The sequence below is a fragment of the Callithrix jacchus genome, chromosome 7 (genome assembly GCF_049354715.1).
Source record: "Callithrix jacchus isolate 240 chromosome 7, calJac240_pri, whole genome shotgun sequence".
In the NCBI taxonomy this organism is placed as follows: domain Eukaryota; kingdom Metazoa; phylum Chordata; class Mammalia; order Primates; family Cebidae; genus Callithrix; species Callithrix jacchus.
This window is the reverse complement of record NC_133508.1, coordinates 16459093-16482144: the sequence shown is the minus strand read 5'-3', so window position 1 is coordinate 16482144 and position 23052 is coordinate 16459093. Positions and strand designations below refer to the sequence as shown.

General features: G+C 39.9%; 1 protein-coding gene across 1 annotated transcript in view; it reads left to right on the top strand.

The window, feature by feature from the left end:
• The window catches only part of ITGA8 (integrin subunit alpha 8), a 194117-nt gene that overhangs the window by 98887 nt on the left and 72178 nt on the right, over nucleotides 1-23052 (top strand). Inside the window, exons 14-20 of the mRNA XM_002750061.6 lie at nucleotides 4567-4612; nucleotides 7290-7397; nucleotides 13267-13322; nucleotides 13725-13879; nucleotides 15133-15270; nucleotides 15758-15825; nucleotides 18048-18195. Of these exons, the coding sequence (XP_002750107.1) occupies nucleotides 4567-4612; nucleotides 7290-7397; nucleotides 13267-13322; nucleotides 13725-13879; nucleotides 15133-15270; nucleotides 15758-15825; nucleotides 18048-18195 (719 nt within the window). The remainder of the gene's footprint in view (nucleotides 1-4566; nucleotides 4613-7289; nucleotides 7398-13266; nucleotides 13323-13724; nucleotides 13880-15132; nucleotides 15271-15757; nucleotides 15826-18047; nucleotides 18196-23052) is intronic.

Here is a 23052-nt window from a genome sequence, read left to right as displayed (position 1 = left end):
CCATTCTAAGGCACAGGAATTCAAGTTCCTAAGGGAAAAGCCCATGTCTCATTACCATTGAGAGGGTGTCTCTCAAATTCTCACTTATAATGACAATCTAGTTGTGATGGAGACTTTACGTTACTTTCTAAACCTGGAACCTGTTGTGTGTGTGTGTGTGTGTGTGTGTGTGTGTGTGTGTATCTCAACACCTTCAAGTATACATGCAAAACTCCAGCAGAATTTAGCTGCAGCTGTGAGTAGTAGCTTTTAATTGTCTCATTTTCTTCATCTCTATTATCTTTAGTTAATTATCACTCATTATTATTTATCTTTATTTAATCAGGCATTTATACAGTCTCTGTTCTGTATCTGGCACTGCACCTGGTAACGTGCATGAAAAGATTATTTCTTTTTTTTTTTTTGACGGACTTTCGCTCTTGTTACCCAGGCTGGAATGCAATGGCACATTCTTGGCTCACCGCAACCTCCTCTTCCTGGGTTCAAGCAATTCTCCTGTCTCAGCCTCCTGAGTAGCTGGGATTACAGGCATGTGCCACCATGCCCAGCTAATTTTTTTTTTTGTATTTAGTAGAGACGGGGTTGCACCATGTTGGCCAGGATGGTCTCGCTCTTTTGACCTCGTAATCCACCCGCCTCGGCCTCCCAAAGTGCTGGGATTACAGGCGTGTGCCACCGCGCCCAGCCCTCTTCATTTATTTCAACCCGTATATTCCATGAAGATTTGGGGATGTGCAAACGTAAAGATTCCTGCCCTGGAAGGGCTTACAATCTTATTTTCTTTAGCTTTTCCAGAAAACCAATCCTTAACATTTGCCTATTATTTATAAAATGTCTAATCTTATCATGTAAATATTTCACCTTATCTGTAGTCAAGAACAAAGCACATAACTCCTCGTGAATCAGTTTTCCTAAGGAAGCTCTCCTATCTGGTGTCATGTCAACAGACAGGGATTCAGGCCAGGGCCACCTGTGTTACACTTGTCTAAATATTGGAGTTTGTAATCAAGCAGGAAGAACAGAGCTCATGTTTCTTCCAATCAGTAGCTCTTTTTTTCTCTGACATAGCAAAAAAAAAAAAAAATGCACTGATCTGCTAGAAGAGACAAATGTAACAGAAAGAATACACGTGAAAATAGTTGACAAGTTGAAAGTCTGATATAATTTATCATTATAACTTTAAACGTTGGTAAACTTAGAAGCTTTGGCATCTGGCTTTGGAGCTTTAAACGCTTACAAAAGAATGTTTTATTCCACCAACCACAGGTGGCCAAAGTGTAGACCTTTGCTTAATGTGTTCTTTAATTTCACAAGTACGGAGCTCTTTAAATGTCTTCTGTTTAACTTATTTGAGCATCAGCATGCACAGCTTTTTAAATATGAAGCGCTGGAGTCAAATTCCAAGTCTAACAACTGAATCTGATTCTGGATCCATAAAACAGAAGACATCTGACAGTGGTTTTGACCTGGAGAACTTTCAGATCTTTTTTTTTAAACAAAACTTTTAACAAGTATTGTTGTGTCTAAGATTGGGTTGTCCCAGAGCAGGCATTAAGACAAAGATGAGAAAACAAGCAGTGTTTCCTTATTTTTGTTTTTTGTTTCTTTGAGATGGAGTCTTGACTGTTGCCCAGGCTGGAATGCAGTCAGATGATCTTGGCTCACCACAACCTCCACCTCCCAGGTTCAAGTGATCCTCTTGCCTCAGCCTCTGGAGTAGCTGGGACTACAGGCACACACCGCCACACCCAACTAATTTTTGTATGTTTAGTAGAGACAGCGTTTCACCATGTTGGCCAGGATGGTCTCGATTTCTTGACTTTGTGATCTGCCCGCCTCGGCCTCCCAAAGTGCTGGGATTACAGGTGTGCACCACCACACCCGGCCTAACGAGCAGTATATTTAAGTAATTCCGAGAAATACTGGTAAGAGTAGAAAAGAGAGACATGGAAAAGAAGAATGCAGTAAAGATGATCATCAAGCTAGTTGCCACTATGGGCAATCAGGGCCCCATCTTGCTGGGAAAAGCAAAGAATCAGAGAACAGACCTCAGTTATCCCACTTGACTGATAAGGAAGCTGGACCACTTACTTTCTAATTCCTGACTGTAACTGACTAAAAGCCATTCCCAGAGACACTAAGCCCTCAAGAGAAGAATCATCACAATCTGTCTCTGTTCACAGGCATGGTCTGTTAGTCAGGGCTCTCTAGAGGGACAGAATTAATAAGATAGATGTATATATCTTATTACATGAATAAGATAGATGTATATATCTTATTATATGAAGGGGGGTTTATTAATGAGTATTGACTCACACGATCACAAGGTGAGGTCCCACGATAGGCCATCTGCAAGCTGAGGAGCAAGGAAGCCAGTCTGAGTCCCAAAGCTGAAGAACTTGGAGTTCAGTGTTTGAAGGCAGGAAGCATCCAGCATGGGAGAAAGATGGAGGCCAGAAGACTGAACCAGTCTAGTTGTTCCTCGTTCCTCTGCCTGCTTTTATTCTGGCTGCACTGGCAGCTGATTAAATGGTGCCCACCAGATTAAGGGTGGGTCTGCCTTTCCCCGTCCGCTGACTCAAATGTTAATCTCCTTTGGCAACACCCTCACAGACACACCAATGAACAATACTTTGCACCCTTCAATCCAGTCAAGTTGACACACAGAATCATATATGCAAAAGGTGAGTGCCAAGGAAATACGGCTGTAAGTCATTTTTCTGTGCAAATTCCATTACACCAATTTAATTCCTGAATCGTTTTCCATATGGAGTGGCCAAATAGGACCTTCCTCTACCTTCGTTTTTTGTTTTTCTATTTTCATTCCTATTCTGCTGGAATTAACCAATTATAGTTTCAACAGTTGTAAGTCTTCTTCTGTGGCCTTTGTTTCTACCAAGTCCAGATTTCTTTTTCTCTTTTTAAATTTATTTTTGATTCAGTGGGTACATGTGCATGCTTTTTACATGGGTATTGCCTAAAGGGGTTTAGGTTTATAGTGTACTCATCACTCAGACATTGAACACTGGATTCAGTGGGTAATTCTTCAACCTTTATCACCCTCCCTGCTTCCACCCTTTTGGAGTCCCCAGTGGCTATCATTACCATCTTTATGTCTCTGTGTACTCATTGTTTTAGCTCCCACTTATAAGTGAGAACATCCAATATTTGATTTTCTGTTTCTGAGTTCACTTAGGATGATGGCATCTAGTTCCGTCCACGCTGCTCCAAAGGACATGATTTCATTCATTTTTATGGCTGCATAATATTCCATGGTGTTTATGTATGACATGTTCTTTATCCAATCCACTGTTGATGGACACTTAGGTTTTTCCATAGATGTGCAGTTTTCTTGCATCTAAATTTTGCTCTGCAGATTTAGCCATTGTCATGTTTTACTGTGTTTGATTAATTCTACCAGGGACAGCCACTGTAAATGAGATTAGTCGACAGTTTGACCTCTATGTTAGCCAATCACTGAAATAATTGTGAGCGTTCCCTCTTACCTAGTCCAGAACTGCTCAACTGCAGCCACTCAGTTCCATCACTTACCTACCTGTGTGAATGTTAGGAAATGTATAGTTTAGCCTTCTCAAGTCTCAACTGACTCATTTGCACAACTGTGCTAATAATAAAGGCCTCCTACCTTCTTGTTAAAAATTAATTAAAGGAAATCCTTTAAAAGGACACCTGGCGTAGAGTGTTGTTTCCTGTGCTTTTGTTAACATTGCTGTTGTCACTTAAGGTTATTATAATATGTTATATATACTATTGATTGCTTTGCCAGGGTATACTCACCACCACCCATACTAATTGTAAAGAGCAAACGGTTGTGTCAAAATGACGATCAGAATGTCGCACTTCTGGGTGAATAATCCTTCCTCATAGGGTATTTGCTGGTGAGAGAGAGAATATGAAAAATGTGTGATGAGCCTGTGACTTTTCCCCTTTCCTTCCCTGCGGGTATGTGCCTTGAACCTGGAGGATAGGAAAGTGATGGGATGATGAGTTTCTAGAAATTGGCCTTCGTGGCCAGGTGCGGTGGCTCACGCCTGCAATCCCAGCACTTTAGGAGGCTGAACTGTGTGGATCACTAGGTCAGCAGATCAAGACAATCCTGGCTAACATGGTGAAACCCCATCTCTACCAAAAATACAAAAACTTAGCCAGGCACAGTGGCAAGCACCTGTAATCCCAGCTACTCAGGAGGCTGAGGCCGAAGAATCGCTTGAACCCAGGAGGCAGAGGTTGCAGTGAGCCGAGATCACACCGCTGCACTCCAGCCTGGGTGACAGAGCGAGACTCCATCTCAAAAAAAAAAAGAAAGAAGAAATTTGCCTTCCTAAGCACAGAAAGGTTTGAGATGTACTGACTGCTGTTTTATCAAGTGGGTTATAGTGAAACTCCAATATCCTTTCCAAAATGCCTTAGGAAAGGTGTGATTTCCTCTTCTAATTTTGTGACTCTCATACAGTCAGCATGTGGCATCTTCTATGTGCCACTTATGATTATGAACTTAGTAAACTGTTTCTATATGAGTCATGCTTGTGTTTTTGTCTTTTTAAGATCTGATTGTTGGTGCATTTGGAACAGGAAAAGTCGCTGTTTACAGGTACGTGGTTGGTAGCATTCAAATGTTTTCCTCATTGTTTCAAATACAGTTTCCTGTTAGTTTTGCCTTAAAGAGCATGTTTCAGCATTTATTCTGGTGAATATTTAGATGCTCTTTTTAAAGTCTAGAGGGATTTTTTGCTCTCACTCTTTCTTTCCTTTGTATTTTTACTCTCATATTGCATGACCAAACTTAATGTTAAATAAGATACGAAATGAAGCAGGTCTTACAAAACAACCCACTTTTTAGAGGTTACTGTATTTTATTTATTATCTTTGCTTTGGAAATGCATTGAAATGTTCACTTGTATATAAAGAGTGCAGGGTAGAAGAATGTTACTATTTATCCTGGCTTCTATAATCAAACTGGACACTTATTAAGGAACAGAACATTCCAGGAGTAGGTAGCCTCCAAAGACAAGTATTGAAAACAATCAAATACAACAGCCATGGATTCCAAGCCTGGGCATTCCATACACTCACTGATTTGTAATCTTGGGCAAGTTCTTATAACTTTCAGAGTTTCAGATTTCTGCTCTGTAAATGAAGGATAACGATATTTACAAGGTTACCTCTGTTCAAAGGATTCAATAAGAATATGCATGTGGCATACACAGAATAGTAACTGGGAGAGGGGTGTTGCTCAGTTTTAGCTGCCTTTTAAAAAAAAATGTTTTATGACAGGACACAGTGCCTCACACCTGTAATCCCAGCACTTTGGGAGGCCGAGGCAGGCGGATCACTTGAGGTCTGGAGTTTGAGACCAGCCTGACCAACACAGCAAAACCCCATCTCTACTAAAAATACAAAAAGTAGCCAGGCAGAGTGGCGCATGCCTGTAATCCCAACTACTCAAGAGACTGAGGCATGAAAATCACTTGAACCCGGGAGATGGAGGTTGTAATGAGCAGAGATTGTGCCACTGCATTCCAGCTTGGGCAACAGAGAGAGACTACATCTCAAGGAAAAAAAAAAACATTTTATGAGAATTCAAGACACTAGGTCAGGATATCAAGACAAAAGGCTGAGGGCATACCTGGGTGTACTAGGCGTATAGAGTTAACCTAGTCCGCTCCCAAAGAGGTTCAAAGGTTAGGTTTCCTCAAATAGGTGAGGTGTTCTTCTTCACCAGTTCCAGACAAACTCAAAGAGGGTTGATTTGTACCAACCATGTACTGCTTCAGGTTCTAGAGAATCAGTTGAAACCCTCAAGGTGTCTGAAGTATGGGGCTTAGGTTTGCGGTGGCCATGGAGTGCACCACTCAGAGCTGCTGGAGCAGAATGAACACAGAGCTCAGCTGCTGTGCATCCAATCCGCCAAGCCCGTGTTTTCCATGAGTTTTCATGCCAAGGCTGTGTTTTCTATGAGCTGCTCCCAGCCAATTAGCGGGACAACAAGAGCACAAATACAGGCCTGTTTTTGCAAGACATGGAACTCCTCTCGTGGGCAACTTTAGCTCAAGCACTCTCCATTGCTCAGGCCAGAACTTTCTCCTCTAGTCCTCTGTCCTTCCCTTGATCCTACAAGGGATCAGAACTCCCAGCCCCCTCCATTCTCTCCCCGCTTTTCCTCATAGATGTTTGACCCCAATACATCTTCTGCATATCCAGTTCTGTTTTATCATCTGTTTTTCCAAGGGGTGGAACTAACACAGTACTGAAAGCAAAATTATGAAACAAAACACAGACAAGTAGCAGAAGGAACTTAGGAGAAATCCCAGCAGGTGCACTGTTTATTGTTTAAGGCGGTACTGCAAACCCATTCTGCCCCAAGACATAGCCCTTCCTCTTGTAGGGGGAAAACTTATCCAACATGGCATCATTTCTCCCTGTCATTTGGGGACGTTGGCTTCCAACTGTCATATCTTGGAACCAAGCTATAAAATCTGCTCCATTCCCTTCCCCCATGATTTATTCATACTTTTTCTTTTGGTATCCTCATCTGGTTGGCTGAAATTGAGTTTACTTACACCCTATCAGTCTCTCTCCTCAAATTTGGCTACATATTAGAATCACCTGGAGAATTTAAAATTCCAGTGTCTGGTCCTTACCCCATAGGTTCTGGATCAGTTGGTGTGGCAGGGCCTGGGCATAGAATTCGTTTTAAAGCTCTCTGGGTGATTATATTGTGCAGGCAGGATTGAGAACCACATCTCTGACTGATGTACAGAATTATTCTGAAAACCCACCTTCATGTGTTTAGCTAAATTTGCAAAGCTCAACTTGAAAACTATCAATGGAAATTTAAAAATCATCAAGGATGCAACAAACTTTGCAAACTTCCAGTGTTCACAGACACAAATGGCTGTAAGAAGATGTATTTCATCAGATACAGATATAGGTAATGCTAGCAGATGGCAGAGCAATATTTCACAGCAATATTGCCATAATACTGGAGGCCCACTTCGTAAAGAAATTAAATTTGTGTATGCAACTTTGCTTGACAGACTTACAGCACTCTTTGTGTTTGTGTACTTCCAGATGTGTTTTGAGTTAATTAGCTGAGTGTGGTGCCTACCTGTTCATGCAGTGAGCAAAATTCTTGGCACAAATGCTGGGAACGTTGGCAATGGCCTCTGAAAGTGTCCACTGCAGAGCTCAGTCTGCATAAAGTGGGCTTCTTCCTGCCTGCCACCTATGTGGTTTATTCAAACAAACCCTGCATTTTCTCCCTGCAGAGCAAGACCAGTTGTGACTGTAGATGCCCAGCTTCTGCTGAACCCAGTGATTATCAGTCTTGAAAATAAAACCTGCCAGATTCCAGACGCTATGACCTCCGCAGCCTGGTGAGTTAGTCCAGGGCTTCTCAAACTCCAGTGTGAATTCACATCATGTGGGTGTCTTGTGAAAAACACAGGTTTGGATTCAGTAAGTCTGGGGTGATGCCTAGATTTTGCATTTCTAGAAAAAAGCTTCAAGAGATGCTGATGCTACTGTTCTGTGGCCCAAGTTTGAGTGGCAAGGAATTAGTCTTTCAAGATATGATATGGTGCTGTTCTTTGGCTATCGGCTTATCATTCAAAGGCTAATAATTCTCTAATCTACAGTCTCTAGGTAATATGAGAGGTATAAAAACATTTGGAGAAATTCCCATTGAAACAGATCTTGGAGATCACTTTTAGATTCTTGGTATACTAAAATAAACACTAGTCAAGGTAAAAATATAACAAAATATCGGGCCGGGCGTGGTGGCTCATGCCTGTAATCCCAGCCCTTTGGGAGGCCGAGGCGGGTGGATCACGAGGTCAAGAGATCAAGACCATCCTGGTCAACGTGGTGAAACCCCGTCTCTACTAAAAATACAGAAAATTAGCTGGGCATGGTGGTGCGTGCCTGTAATCCCAGCTACTTGGGAGGCTGAGGCAGGAGAATTGCTTGAACCCAGGAAGCGGAGGTTGCAGTGAGCCAAGATCGCACCATTGCACTCCAGCCTGGGTAACTAGAGCGAAACTCTGTCTCAAAAAAAATAATAATAAAATATATATATATATATATATAAAACAAAATATCTAGACTCTTACATTTTGCCATATGCTTATAGATACTGCTATACTGCTTTCAGGCACATACAATATCCTTCCTTTCTTTCTTTCCTTCTTTCTTTCTTTCTTTCTTTTTTTTCTGAGTCGGAGTCTCACTTTGTCACCCAGGCTGGAGGGCAGTGGCATAATCTCGGCTCACCACAACCTCTCTCTCCCAGGTTCAAGCAATTCTCATGCCCCAGCCTCCTGAGTAGCTGGGATTACAGGCACCCACCACCATGCCTGGCTAATTTTTGTATTTTTAGTAGAGACAAGGTTTCACTACGTTAGGTTGGTCTCAAGCTCCTGACCTCAGGTGATCTACCTGTCTCAGCCTCCCAAAGTGCTGGGATTACAATTGTGAGCCACCGTGCCCAGCCAACGTCCCCTGACTCATCAATTTACTGGGTTCATTTACTAGGTTTTCTGTGCTGACAACAGATGCCAGTTTTGTAACTTAGCATATACAACTAGACAGAGGGAACACATTCTAAAAGTAAAGATTTTCATGCCATAAACTGTATTTTTGTGTCTGTCATTAAGAATAGGGATTAAATTATTCCTTTTGCCTTGATGATGAGGCTTTGCCTGGACTTTCAGAAACTGGCTGATACAGCTTCTGAAAGTGTTCCTTGTGAATTTCGTTAGCCATCTGGAGGAAGTACAAGATGGAACTCGACTGTAACACGGCTCAAGAAAATACCACTTTGTTTCCCAGTATGTAGGTCCTCAAGGGTTAGAAGTAACTGTGTTGGTTAATATCATCAGGGTATATCCTCTGAAAGATCAACAAACGCTTGGGGTGTTTAATGTTTTGCCCTTATTTTTCAGGAGATATGGTCTAACTCAGACAGTATTTTTGGTTTCTGAGAATGTCAGAATTGCAGAACGAACCAGTCTTGACCCAGAGAAGTTATTTCCAGCCAATTTTAACATGTTGTTGATGGCCTTTTGACAGGAGTTCATACTGGAGTGACAGCTTTTGAGGGTGGAGGGTGGGGATGTAGAGGACCCTGAAGAATTCTTTGAAAAATATCCTATTGCTGGCTGCTGGGGATTGTGGCTGAGAGTGTCCTCTTCTTTAACTGCTTTTGAAAAATGTTGGAAATTGCCCTGGGCACATTTTTAAATGGTTTAAAACCATGAAATAGTATAATGAAAACCCGATCTGAAAAATACGTGAAAAGGCAGCATCTCTCTTTGCTCTTGCGTGATTAAATGAGCAGTCAATGAACTGGGCGAGTTGCTACTTGTTCCTGAGTATTAAAATTTCAGTATTTCCCCCAAATGGACCCATGTTCACACCTCCATAACTGAATGGACTTCTAGGCTGAATCCCTTTAATCACATGTGGTACACTCTGATATAGAATGTTGTTGTTTTGAGCTAGTTAACTGTTTCTAAGGGTTTTTAGTTTAATGGCTATTTTTATAAGATTGAAGTGTTTTTTGTTAACAGATTAAGAGTTCTGTTTGGTTGTATGAAAAGAATATTACTGTTTAACAAGACAATGTTTTTCTTTTCATGAGCCATTTTCTTACTGCACTTAGTCATATTATTAAGATAACGTCCAATTTGTTATGTGGACAAATGTATATCCCTTTACAATTATATTTGTTTCTATTGCATACATTTTTCTGGAAGAGGTCTTATTTTCACATGCAAAATTTGTGAATGGTGCCTCAGAGTCTCAGAAGACAGTAAGTTAACAGCTGGTTCAGTCTGGAATAGATTTGATTTTCTTTTTTCTTTATTTTAGGAATATACTTAGTTTTTCCAAAATGATTGAAAAGTCTCTGTTTATTTTCTCTGCTGTTATTTGTGTCTGTATTTGATATTACCGTATATCATACATCTGAAAACTATCACATAAACTCTACTTGGCAAATAGTTCTTCACTTCCATCGATGTGGATTTCTGTGTCTTTCAAACAGCCACGTAGTTTTAGAAAGTATCTATCTTTATTGGCATTTGTAAGTAAGTAAAACAAGAAAAAAAGCTAGCTCAATAAATATTAATATAATTGGTAACTAACCAATTATAAAAAGAAAAACTATTTAGTGGAAAGCTTAATTTTAGAAATGTAAGAGTCAGTAACTACCCACCCGTCAAACCTGATTTTAAAAAACGTGTCAGATTTGAGTGACTATGTGAAACCTGCTATTTGCTATCACCAAAATCGGACTGAAAACTGATGAGAACGTAAAATAAATTTCTTTGTACTTTCAAATTATGTTTCACATTTATCTCATTTTCTCTTCATCATAGACAGCTATGAGCACAGTCACGCAGAATCGTTCCAACCATGCCTGGGTTGGGACTGGCCTCAGAGGATCGTGTGGTCTATCGCCCTGCCTTCTGGCCATATCAAAAGCACTGTCCACAAATAGTTTCATTTACAATTTATGTAATAAAGAAGCTGTGTTGATTTCATAGATTTTTTTGTTCCAATCAGTCTATTTAGACTAATGGGCCATACTGAAAATGACTAATATTTCTAGTTTAAATTTTTAATTCTAATTTAATAAAAGTTTATAGCTTTCCCTAAAGACCCAAGTATACTTTGTAATTAGCTATAGACCTGCAAGTTATCCTAATTCTATGGTCTCTATGACCCATCATGTATGTGTGTTTATGTGTAATACAGTATATATATGTTTTTCTAACTTCAGAGTGAATACATCCACCCACTACGATAGTCTAGAAATTTTCTTTATATATCGGGAGAGAGTGCTTGAAAAATTATGGCTTGACAGATACTTTTCTGCTGAAGTAATCTATGAACTGACAGGTTTAGGTTGGAGTGCTATTATTGATAATTCAGTAAATTGTAACAGTGATATAAAACTAGTACGAAAGAAAGTTAAAGTCATCCAGCTGTTAATGATATTCAGATAACATTAAATGAAAAGGGAGAACTAAGAAAGAAACAGAGATTCCTGCAAATAGTTATATGTAATACATAAATCAATAGTAACCTTTTAGCTGATAACATCATTTATCAACCATATACATAAGAAAAAAATGTTCATTCTTAGAACTTTATTCTTTTATTAAAAATTTGTTATTGCTTTTGAATTGTCTGTATTAAAAAATACTGTATCCAAAATGATTTTAATGTATATATGCTGATTTCGTTACATATAGGAATTTATTTTGTGCAAGCTAATGACCTTTGTCTACACAGTTAATGATGAATAGAAAAAAGATCATTGACCAATTTGAAATACTTGTTCAAATACTTCCAAAAAAGTTGGACACAGAAAATGCTAATTTTGAAAGCCAGACTTACTACAGAATTGAAAGATGTGATTAACTATTCATCTTTCTTGAATAATTCTTATTGAAGCAGAGTGGGTTGGAATCTGTGATTTCTCTGGGGAAGTGGAATAAACACTTGTAATAGCATAGACGTTTCAGGAAACTTTTGGCTTAATGGTATGTGGCAAATTATTTACCCTGAGGGGAGACATTGACTGAGGTCACGGCAGATAGATGAATCCCAGATGTGACACTTTTTCATTACATTTGACACAGGAAGCTGACACATAATTCAAGTATGATTGGGGATTATTTACTCCCTTTGAATTCTGTAGAAATATTCAAATCATACTATAGTGTTTTACTGGTAAAAAGTTTATGGTTGTCATTAAATAATACTTAAGCATTTTCTTATATTTTCACTTTCCTAGAAACGTGAAAGGGCTTCATCTCTAGTGATGGCTGTTAGGGCTTGGAATTTTTCAGGGAGAGGTGAGCACCTTCACTCAACAAAGGCAGCCAGGGAGTCAGCCATCTCTTGTTCCATCTGTGGCCACAGACCAAAACCAAGTGTGGTCATCCTATAAGCCAGTGCAGACATTGATAGTGAAGGCACAACTCCAAAGTGTCTCACATGGACATCTGCTCTCTCATTATTGTCTTTATGCCTGTATTGTTGTGCCTACATAGCTTGAGAAAGCCACACTAAGCTTCCTTGTTCTTTCTCCCTTCCCTCTTCTTGTCTCTACCTCCAGTCTTACCCCAACTCTAGCAAGGTTCTGCCAAATGTCATCTCCTTCCATGCAGAGTGGGTGTTTTCAGTTAAGCATACCATAGTGCTCCATGCTTCTGAGGATTAAGTCTATTTTTTAGCCTGACTTTCAAAGCCCAGTTCCTCACCGATCCACCAAGCCAGCCTCCCCTCCTGCAACTTTGCCATCTTGCTCAGTGCCCAACCACAGTGAATTTCTTTAGCTTCCTCAAGTGGGTCCAGATTCTTACTCACCTCCAGATTTTACTTCTAGCTGTCCTCTTGCCATGCTGCCTAATCTTTCCCTCCCTGGTACACGGAAGATACTTGCATGTATTTATTGAATAAAAGCAACTAATTCATTTTTTTGATTAATTGATTAATTAAGCAATTGAGTAAATCAGTTAATATGCACTATTTTCCAATATTACCTTCCATGTAATAATAATGTCACTTGTCTTAACTGTATTAATGTTGAGACCAATTGGTAGAAGGTGTGTGTGTGTGTGTGTGTGTGTGTGTGTGTGTGCATGTGTGTGTGGTAGAAGGGTGTGTGTGTATGTGTGTGGTAGAAGGGGTGTGTGTGTGGTAGAAGGGGTGTGTGTGTGTGGTAGAAGGAATGTGTGTGTGTGTGTGGTAGAAGGGGTGTGTGTGCGTGTGTGTGTGTAGAAGGGATGCGTGTGTGTGGTAGAAGGGTGTGTGTGTGTGGTAGAAGGGGTATGTGTGTGTTAGAAGGGGTGTGTGTAGTAGAAGGGATGTGTGTGTGTGTGTTAGGGGTGTGTGTGTAGTAGAAGGGATGTGTGTGTGTTAGAAGGGGTGTGTGTGTGTGGTAAAAGGGCGTGTGTGTGTGTTAGAAGGGGTGTGTGTGTGGTAGAAGGGGTGTGGGTGTAGTAGAAGGGATATGTGTGTGTGTGTGTGTGCGTGTGGTAGAAGGGGTGTGTGTGCGTGTGTATAGAAGGGATGTGTGTGTGTGTGGTAGAAGGTGTGTGTGTGTGTGTGTGTGTATAATTAGAAATATAGAGAGAAAATGATATTCTTTATCTGGGATGAGATAAAGGAAGACTTCTACTTTAAATTTGAAAATTCATTAACCAATAAATTACTAACTATTATTTTCTATAGCTTTTCTTTGAGAGTATGTGCGTCTGTCAGAGGCCAGAGCATTTCGAACACAATAGGTAAGCATGTTTTCATTTTTACATTCGTATACTCTACTCAGAAAGTTGAATAGTAAAATTTTCTCTGCACAGACCATATAAAAGGAAAGACACTTTGATGAATACCAAGGGTTTCTCTTGCATATAGAACCTTCTACAAAAATATTACTTCAATACTTGGTAATACTCTTATTTATAAGAACATATAATTATATGGAAAATAACAACTTTTATAAAACCATTATAAAACATTTTTAGCTTGGAGAGTATATTATAACATTTTTCCAGCTCATTTATCATGCTCGATCTCAACTATGAAAAATAAATGTTTCCTAAATAAGCAACTCGAAATGGAAATTCATCTATCTGATAGAGCACCACATTCACTGAGTACTTTTTCTCTACTTTATTTCTGTCCTTTAGTCTTGATGGCAGACGTGCAATTAGATTCCCTGAAACAGAAAGGGGCCATTAAACGGACGCTCTTCCTTGATAACCACCAGGCTCATCGCGTCTTCCCGCTTGTGATAAAACGGCAGAAATCTCACCAGTGCCAGGATTTCATCGTTTACCTTCGAGTAAGTATTCCAGAAAGACTCCTCTGGCCACTCACCTTCATATCCAAATTCCAACCATCCTTCTCCATTTAATCAACATATTTGTCTGCATAGACCCCCATCTGTCTGTTTTCATTTTCAAAGCAGGAAACTCTATTTTAAGGTCAAATAAGCTCTTCTTGACCCTGACTTCAACTAACCTAATGATGTGTTGCTGTTAATTTCTAAGGCTTCTTTTCATTTTGAACAAAATCTCTATAATAGCCTTCTAAACTCACATGGTTTTCATTTCTACCCGCCTCCTCCCCAAAAAACATAAAAGTGGAACGCAATTTATGTGAATTTTTCTCCTATGTGAGTATGTCTTGTTAGATTTTATCAATGCACATTTCAGAGCCAACTCAGGAAAACATTTAGGCACTCAAAGATTTTATTAGAAGTAATTTATAATTACCTTCTTTAAAGTAACGTATTTTTACAGTGACTTCAAAACCTACCAAAATTTACAAAGTAAAAATGTTTATAACACAATTACCTATCTTCACCTTGGCAGTGTGAGGTTGTGATAACTGACTAAATTTCTCTTTTCCATTAGGAGACTTACTTAGCAAGGGCCGCCCTAGGGAAGATCACAGGTTCACAATCACACTTAAGAATGAAAAGTTGGATATATGACCCGTGATTGGCATGCAATTGAAGGGTGACACATCCACTGTGTGTTTAGTGCTTGCTGTTTGGCGCTTACCCCTCCCTGCTAAAGGAGTTCTGTTTCTTTTTCCAAGAGAACTTCAAATGTCCTGAAGGCATTCTGAAATTCATGCAAGCAAGAGTTTTAAAAAATGAGGAGAGGAAGAAAATCAAGATGTTTTCTTCTTCTGAGCCCCAGCGAACATACAAATCCTAGCAACCTCATGGAAACAAAAATCCAAATCCATGATGGTTTTTGTGACATTTATGGTATATGAGTGTAATCTTTTACTTTGCAACTTGACCAATTCTGTGTGAGCTGTCAAATGTCTGGAGAACCCAAAGTTTGGCTCCAGAAGCATATTTCAATGAAGCCACAGCTCTAAATGATTTCATCACTGCACATATATTGAGTATGCTGGCTACTATATGCCACATAAATCAGCCTGCATCTAAGCCTGTTGCAAAGATAATTGTTTCATCATTCACTTTCATTGAGTAAATTCCAGTGTTGCCTGATTTTTGCGGACTGACATCTTGCAGCTATTTCATGGAGCCTCTGTTGAGTTTGTGATTATTTTTTCTAGGATGAAACTGAATTCCGAGATAAATTATCTCCAATCAACATTAGTTTGAATTACAGTTTGGATGAATCCACCTTTAAAGAAGGCCTGGAAGTGAAACCAATACTGAACTACTACAGAGAAAACGTTGTTAGTGAACAGGTAAGCCCTTGGTGGTCTTTGATGGCATTTGCTCAAGCAGGCTCTCTGGGGTGTTGTTCTTAGGGCTTTAAGACTAAAGCCAGCTCCTTTCCTTTTTATTTCTGGATGCAGGCATGGAACATTTGGGAGTTTTCCTACCATGTTTCCTGAAACACTGCATGATTGTGTTTTTCGGAAGCCTTTCCTCTTGTGCAACCAAGATTTAATTTGTTCAAAATGTGGCTATAATGGAAGCAATACAGCCTGTAATCCTCATGACATTGCCAGAGTTGCATTCTTTGCAGATATTTCAGAGTGCATTGGAATGGGGCTATCATGTAAAGTAGCCTATATTGGGAGGTCACAGTGAAATGTAGGGCTTGGGTAGAGTCATGCATAGTGAGAGGAAAGCTCTTGTTCCATTTGTGGCAGCATTCAGACTTTTCAAGAAAAAAGATGTGATTCAGGTTTTCCTAGATTGTTCCTGATGCATGTTTCTACAACACAGGCTCACATTCTGGTGGACTGTGGAGAAGACAATCTGTGTGTTCCTGAGTTGAAGCTGTCAGCTAGACCGTGAGTTTAAATAACTAAACATGTACATTCTACCTAATGGAATTACAAGTAGTAACTTAAAGGTTCTCTGCAGAAAGTCTACACTTCCGATGACTACCAAAAACTATGCTGCGTGAAATTCTTCAGCTTGGCTACACTTTGGGTTAGCCTGTGGATTGGGTCAGCTATTTGTCATTGGTGTCAAATGACACACCTTAAGATTTTGCCTGGGCCATTTCATCTTTCATCAAAAGCAAAAAAAATAACATGTTTTTGTTGAAAGTAAACTCAACAAAAGTTGATGGGCTGGCTTGGGTTGTATTTACTTGCCTCAGTCAAGTAGACAAAGGGTTCTGACAGGCAGGTTCCATCTACACCTTAACTAAACTGTTTTTCAGCACTCCATGACTCAAAGGCATTCTTAAAACTGTCAAAACATAATTAATTATAACTTACTGAAAAAACAAACTTAAATAGCACTCTCTAGAGTAAAGCAGAAGGTGTCACAAAATCAAGTAAGAATCAAAGGGCTGCAGAGTTGCCAGGAATGGACACCCCATTCCAGCACTGGAAATTGCACTGCATTCTGTTATGGGAAGACATAGACTCAAATGTAAAGCATCTTGTGGTCAATAAACAGGTTTGTGTTCCTTTCCCCCCAAGGAACTATCTCACTGCCAGTGTTTGGAATCTGCTTGGTAAATTCTCAAAGGCTCTTCCACCAAATTTCATAATTTATCAACTTCAATGCAATCACTTTGAGTAAGGTTAAAAAGTGGAATAGGGGATTTCTAGCTCTCTGGAATCCCCTCCCACATAGTGGGAGCTCTCTTTCCCCTCCTGGATTTCCCCTCTGCGGTCCTGCTTCCACACGCTCTCTCTCTCATGGAAGGTTTCTCTCTTCTTCTCCTGTTTCTCTCTCTCTCTCTCTATTCCCTTCTACTCAAGTGTGGAAACTGCTTTCCTCTCCTGGATTCCATCTTTCTGGATTCTCTCACTCACTGTGAGAGGAGCTTTCCTTCTCAGGTTTTCCCCCTCTGGGAACCCTTCTCACTCAGTGTGAGAGCAGCCTTTCTTTCTCTCACTCAGTGTGAGAGTTAGCTGTTTCTCTCTCCTTCTCCTTTGTCTCTCTGTGTTTTAAATTTTAAAAAAGAAAAAGTGGAATAGGTGTAAGGGTTATTGCCGAGTTTAAAATGAGGAAACCGAGGCCAGAATAAGAACAATTAAATGCCAATTTATTTAACTCCCAGACAGGGTTCTGTGGTCCCGGGGAAAAGGGCCGGAGAAGTAGCGCCTGACTCTGGCGCGAGGGTTTTATAGGGAGTGAAGGCGTTTGATTGGCTGTGGAGAAACAGGACGTGGAAGGGGCGAGCTGCTTTGGTAGGTAGGCGGGATATCCGGTGAGCGGGCTGGATGGGGGCAATGTGCTATTGGGCAGGTTTTGGCGGGGCTTCTTTTCAATTTTGGCGGGGTTTTCCAGTGGCGGGCTAGGTGCCGAGTGCAGAGTTTAGTGTTGAGTGCAGATTCTGGTGCAGAGTGCAGAAGTGGGTGTGTGTTGAGTGCAGATTCTGGTGATGTAGTTTTCAGGCGTGGAGAGGGTTGAGGGTCTTTGAGCTCCCCACGAGGCAACTGGCCTTATAATAGGCATTTCCAAATATTGGTTTGATTTGTAGTTCTAAGTGAACTACGTTTCTTAAAAATACCTTGAAATCCTCTACTGGTGATTTAAGATCTTATTGTATCTGCCTACTTCTTCCCTCTCAGTATTTCCTTTGTGTTAATCTCTCCTTCTTACTTTCCAAACCATCTCTCTTCCTTTTATTCCACTGCCCATTCACTTACTTATGTATGTTTTCAGTAACATGCTGAAGCTGCTTCATTCTGGGTTGTAAGTGAAATGTTAAATTTGCAGGGATTTTGTTGGCAGATTATTAAATATGTTGGTAGCTTGAAGTTGACCACAGTGCATGGATTTACACCACTGGAATCTAAAAATGCTATAAATCAATACTTTTTTTAAAAGAACTGGTTGTTAAACATTTACCAACATACTACTGCATGTTTTCCTACCCTTTTTACCCAGAGATGATTCTCTTGCCTCTTCCTACCTTCTCTTCATGATGGTCTGTCTTCTTTATTTGGCATTTGCCATTTTTCTTTTCTCTTCAATAAATCCTTAAGTAAAATATTCACAAAGCCAAGAAGTAGAGTACCTAATACTTCTTTTTAAACGTCATTTTTAGAGATAAGCATCAGGTAATCATTGGAGATGAAAATCACCTGATGCTCATAATAAATGCAAGAAATGAAGGGGAAGGAGCCTATGAAGCTGAACTCTTTGTAATGATACCAGAAGAGGCAGATTATGTTGGGATTGAACGCAACAACAAGGTAATGTCTGCAAATTATTTGAAGTCAAGAGCTAAGTATATTTTTGAAGTCAAGTAAATCTTAAGAAGGGCCATCTTAGCTGAGAGTTTCTTCCTTAGTAAAAGGCAGCAAAATGGTATCTTCTTTTGTTAAATCATAACGACAATGAGCCATGAAGTAGGGGGCAGGGAATACACAAAGAAAGATATTAATACTGTGTTATTCAGGAAATAAGAAAATTGGATGATTATAAACCAGTCACTGGAGAAATTAGAGTTTATATTGATTTCATGTTAGAAATAACAGGGAAGTCAAAGCTGACTGGAGGGAAGTGAAAGGTGACTTGAGACTTGAATTACACAGTATTAATATCTTTCTTTGCCACAGTGCAAAGATAAATTGGCCAAAGATTGAAAGCTAAAGCAAAAAAGAGGACTAGACTGGCTGAACGAAGAAGCTTACCAATGTGATCCATAAGCTAACCTCCCAAGCTAACTCCCTGTCTTCGCTGGGTTTTCTACCCTTGTGTTGAGTCCCTTTCAGTTTCAAGCACATGTCAGGAAGCCTGGTTTTCATTATTGGTTAGGGAAGAAGGTCCAACCAATCCCTGCTAAGTATTGATAACAGTCCGGACAGGTACTAGAAGGGAAACAAGGTCCTTTTCCTTTCTGCTTGGTCCAGCTTGCCAGAAATACAACCAGGAAGAGCCTGGTCTTCCTCATTTGTCATTCCTCAATGCCACTATTTGTTTAAACAACAACATTGTTCTTTACAGTCTTCCCCTTCCTTATCAGACCATGAATCTTCCCATTCAAAGTATCCTCCAGTTCTGCAGTGTCCTTAATCACTTGATCTAGAAAACCATTACAAATACATTGCAGAATAGCAGAGAAAGTCCCTCAGTGTTGGAAATACACAAACTCACAATTAAGGGTGAAGCCCAAGTGTCACGTTTCCTTCATAGGATGAGGTGTAGCATAGGTGTTCCTTAAATACTTGCTGATAACTTTCTTCATTTAGCTAAAATGTACAAAATGTGTACTAATTTCCAAATACCACACCCCCTGAGGACCTTGACCGTCTTAATGATTGAATAATGTAATGAAAAGTAATTCTTCTAAAGAGATGTTTACAAACTCTTGTTGTGATGTTGGTATTTTAACAGCATTTAAAAATGTATGGAATATAAAATTCTCTATTCATACTTCTAGTCTCACTTTTTTTGTTTTAGTTGAATGATCTTAGTAAAAAAACAAAAAAAAATTAAAAATGGGTGATGATGGAGCATCTTTGATCGTTGTTTAAAATCCTTATGAGTTTCTGTTGAAGAAATTTGTAGGAAAAAAACCCTCCAAAGTCATCACATGGTATACATTAAATGTGTACTGCTGTTTTGTGTATGCCAGTCATAGCTTTAAAAAGTCGTTTTTTAAAAATAGTCCTAAATTCTTCTTAAGTCTTCCATGTCAGCAGTGAGGTTGGACAGAGATGAAAAATCATTCCATTTCTTTTCAAGAGTGTTCACAGCTCTCCAGTCAGCTTTCACTTCCCTGTTATTTCAAACATGAAAATCAATATAAAACCTAATTTCTCCAGTGACTGGTTTATAATTATCTCATTTTCTTCTTTCTTGAATTGACTTTTTTTTTTTTTTTTTTTTGAGACACGGTCTTGCTCTCTTGCCCAGGATGGAGTAGAGCAGCATCATCATAGCTTACCACAACTTCTGATTCCTGGGCTCAAGCAATCCCCTCAGCTCAGCCTCCCAAGTGGCTAGGACTGCAGGTGTGTACACCACCACACCTGGCTAATTTTTGTATTTTCTGTAGAGAGGGAGTTCTGCCATGTGGCCCAGGCTGGTCTTTAACATGGGGCCAGGCTCAAGTGATCCACCCACGTTGGCCTCCCAAAGTGCTGATATTATAGGCATGAGCCAACCTTGCCTGGCGAATTATGTGATTTTTAAAAAATCCTCTTCATTTATCTATTAAAGTCACTTTAAGATAAAAGTAAATAAGAATAAATGGAGCATTTGTACACACAGCTTACAAAGATGGTGTTTGATAACCATTTTGATTTGAAGATATTTTAGAATAAAATCTCTATAAGCAAAATCAGAAAGAAAAGTGTCACCTATAAATACTTAGATGCAGGTAGTGCATAATCAAACGCAAGCATGAAGTTCAAGTATGTTTTGTTTGTAATATTCCAGGGCTCCACTCATATTTTTATTTCAATTCCTTTCTTGCCACTCCACCCCTGACTTCGCTAAACAAAGCGCCTATTCTCAAATGTTCTTTTAGCAAAACATCCAGTTTACTGTTGACTTTGTTACACAGAAAACACGGGAGAGAGAGCACTTATGATTCTCTCTTTGGCTATAAACATTACAAAGGACATTATCTGTAATCTCAAATGATCCCTTCACTACTCTTTGCTCCATCAGTTTCCTCTGGACAGAGACTTCGCTCAGTCTTTAAATTTTGCATGACTAAGCCACATTCTTGTTTCTTCCTTGTTTTGAAACAGTTTGAGGTTTGTGTATCTTTTGATTTCAACTCAGTTCAAGATTTTTTAACCATTTTTTCCTCAAGGGGAAAACTATTAGGCATTATCTGATGGTGAGTTTGGCTCTTCTTTTGTCGAAAATATGCATCTTTTTAGAAAATGTAAATGCTTATCATCTGTTGCTCTAGAAACCTTAGATGAGCCAGACTTTGTATTTGCTTTTGGTGACCTTGCTCCTTAATTTTTCCGTGAAGAAAGTGTATGAGTTTTATATTTATTATCATGATCATCATCAGGATTGTAGCAAGATACATGTTAAGATATAATTGACCATTTTAGCCGTTGTGAAGTGTAGGGTTCGGTGACATTATGTTTATATGGTTGTGCAGCTATCGTCACTGCCCATCTCCAGACCTTTTTCATCATCCCAAACTCAACCTCTCCAACCCTTAAAAATCATTCCCCCCTTGCTCCCTCTCCCCAGGCCCTGGTAAGCACCATTCTACATTCTGTCTCTGAATTTGGTGATTCTAGGGACCTGTTCTCACCTCTTCTTCAATCTCTCACAGCTGCCTCACCTTCCGCATGCCTGCATCTAGACTTTTGGCCTTCCCGCTGACACCCCTCTTCCCTTTCAGTTTCTTTTCTTTTCTTTTTTTGAGATAGAGTCTCACTCTGTTGCCTACGCTGGATGCAATGGCATGATCTTGGCTCGCTACAACCTCCTCCTCCTGGGTTCAAGTGATTCTCCTGCCTCAGCCTCCCAAATAGCTGGTATTACAGGTGCCCACCATCACGCCCAACTAATTTTAGTATTTTTAGTAGAGATGGGCTTTCACCGTGTTGGCCAGGCTTGTCTTGAAATCTGCACCTGGTAATCTGCCCTCATCGGGCTCCCTAAATTCTGGGATATCAGGCATGAGCCACCACATCTGGCTTGTCTTTTATTTTCTATGTACAAAAATGATGCCAGCATCCCCTGTTTTCTAACACCTAAAATGATGCCAATCTGGATGAGGGTGGTGACAGTGGCAGCTGGATGGAGAGAAGGATATGAACTAGTGAGACTGTGGACTGAGACCATCCAACAGCCACCATCACCACCTTCATTGCCCAGATTATTGCAGCGGTCTTCCTAGTTCCTCTTGCCAACTCCCTACCTCTAACCTAGAAAAAAATCCATTTTTCTAAATTGCAAATCTGAACCTGACACTCTTCAAAGCCTCGCTAGCTCCCCATTGCTTTGAGGATAAGATCCAAATCCTTCAGATGACCCATGAGGCCCTTGATCATATCACCTCCGCTCACCTCTTCTGCCTCATTGCTAAATGCTCATGCTTCCAGCAGGAGGCTTGATTCCTTTTCCATTCCTGTAATGACACAGAGAACTTGTTCCAGCCGTTTCTCTTCCTAACACACTAACTCTCTCCCTCATCCTCTTTATCTATCTTACTTCTTTTCAATTCTTTCTACTAATCCTTCAAATAATAATTGAGACTTAATAAAAACTGAGGAATGGAGAATAATAATTGAGGTGGCTAACATTTATTGAACAACTGCTATGAGCTGGGTAATTCTCTGAGTTCTTGAATGTATTTTAGTTCTTATAACAGTGTTAGAGAGAAGCCATTATCCCTGTTTTATAGATAAGAATAAATTAAGTAACACGCCCAAGGTTATACAGCTATTATGTAGCAGAAGCAAGTTCAAGCATCAACCTTTAGGTCCGGGTTTTGGGTTGTTTTTTGTTTTTGTTTTTTTGAGACAGTGTGTCATTGTAATTCAGGCTGGAGTGCAGTGGTGCAATCTCAGGTCACTACAACCTCTGTCTCCTGAGTTCAAGTGATTCTCCTGCCTTAGCCTCCCTAGTAGCTGGGACTACAGGTGCCTGCCACAACACCCAGGTAATTTTTGTATTTTTAGTAGAGACTGGGTTTCACCATGTTGGCCAGGCTAGTCTCAAACTCCTGACTTCAGGTGATCTGCCTACCTCAGCCTCCCAAAGTGCTGGGATTACAGACGTGAGCTACCATGGCCAGCTGGGCCCCTGTTCTTAACCGCTGATATGCACTGTCCCCATCAGCTTAGATGCCACTTCCTTCAGGATGCCTTCTCTGATTGCTTGGATCTATGTGCAGGTCCTCCTTTGTCACTATTTATCCTATCACAAAATTTACTCAACTCCACTGCAATTGTGTAAAGCAATTCTAAGCTTTACAATTGCTTAGAATTACTTGTTACAGTTGTTAAAATAATTAAGAATTCAGTGAAGACAAGGTGTCTCATTTGTCAGGCCTGGTAAATAGTGGGTACAGTTAATATTTTCAGTGAGTGAAGGCCACTCTAAGAGCTATAAATGGATTAGACCAA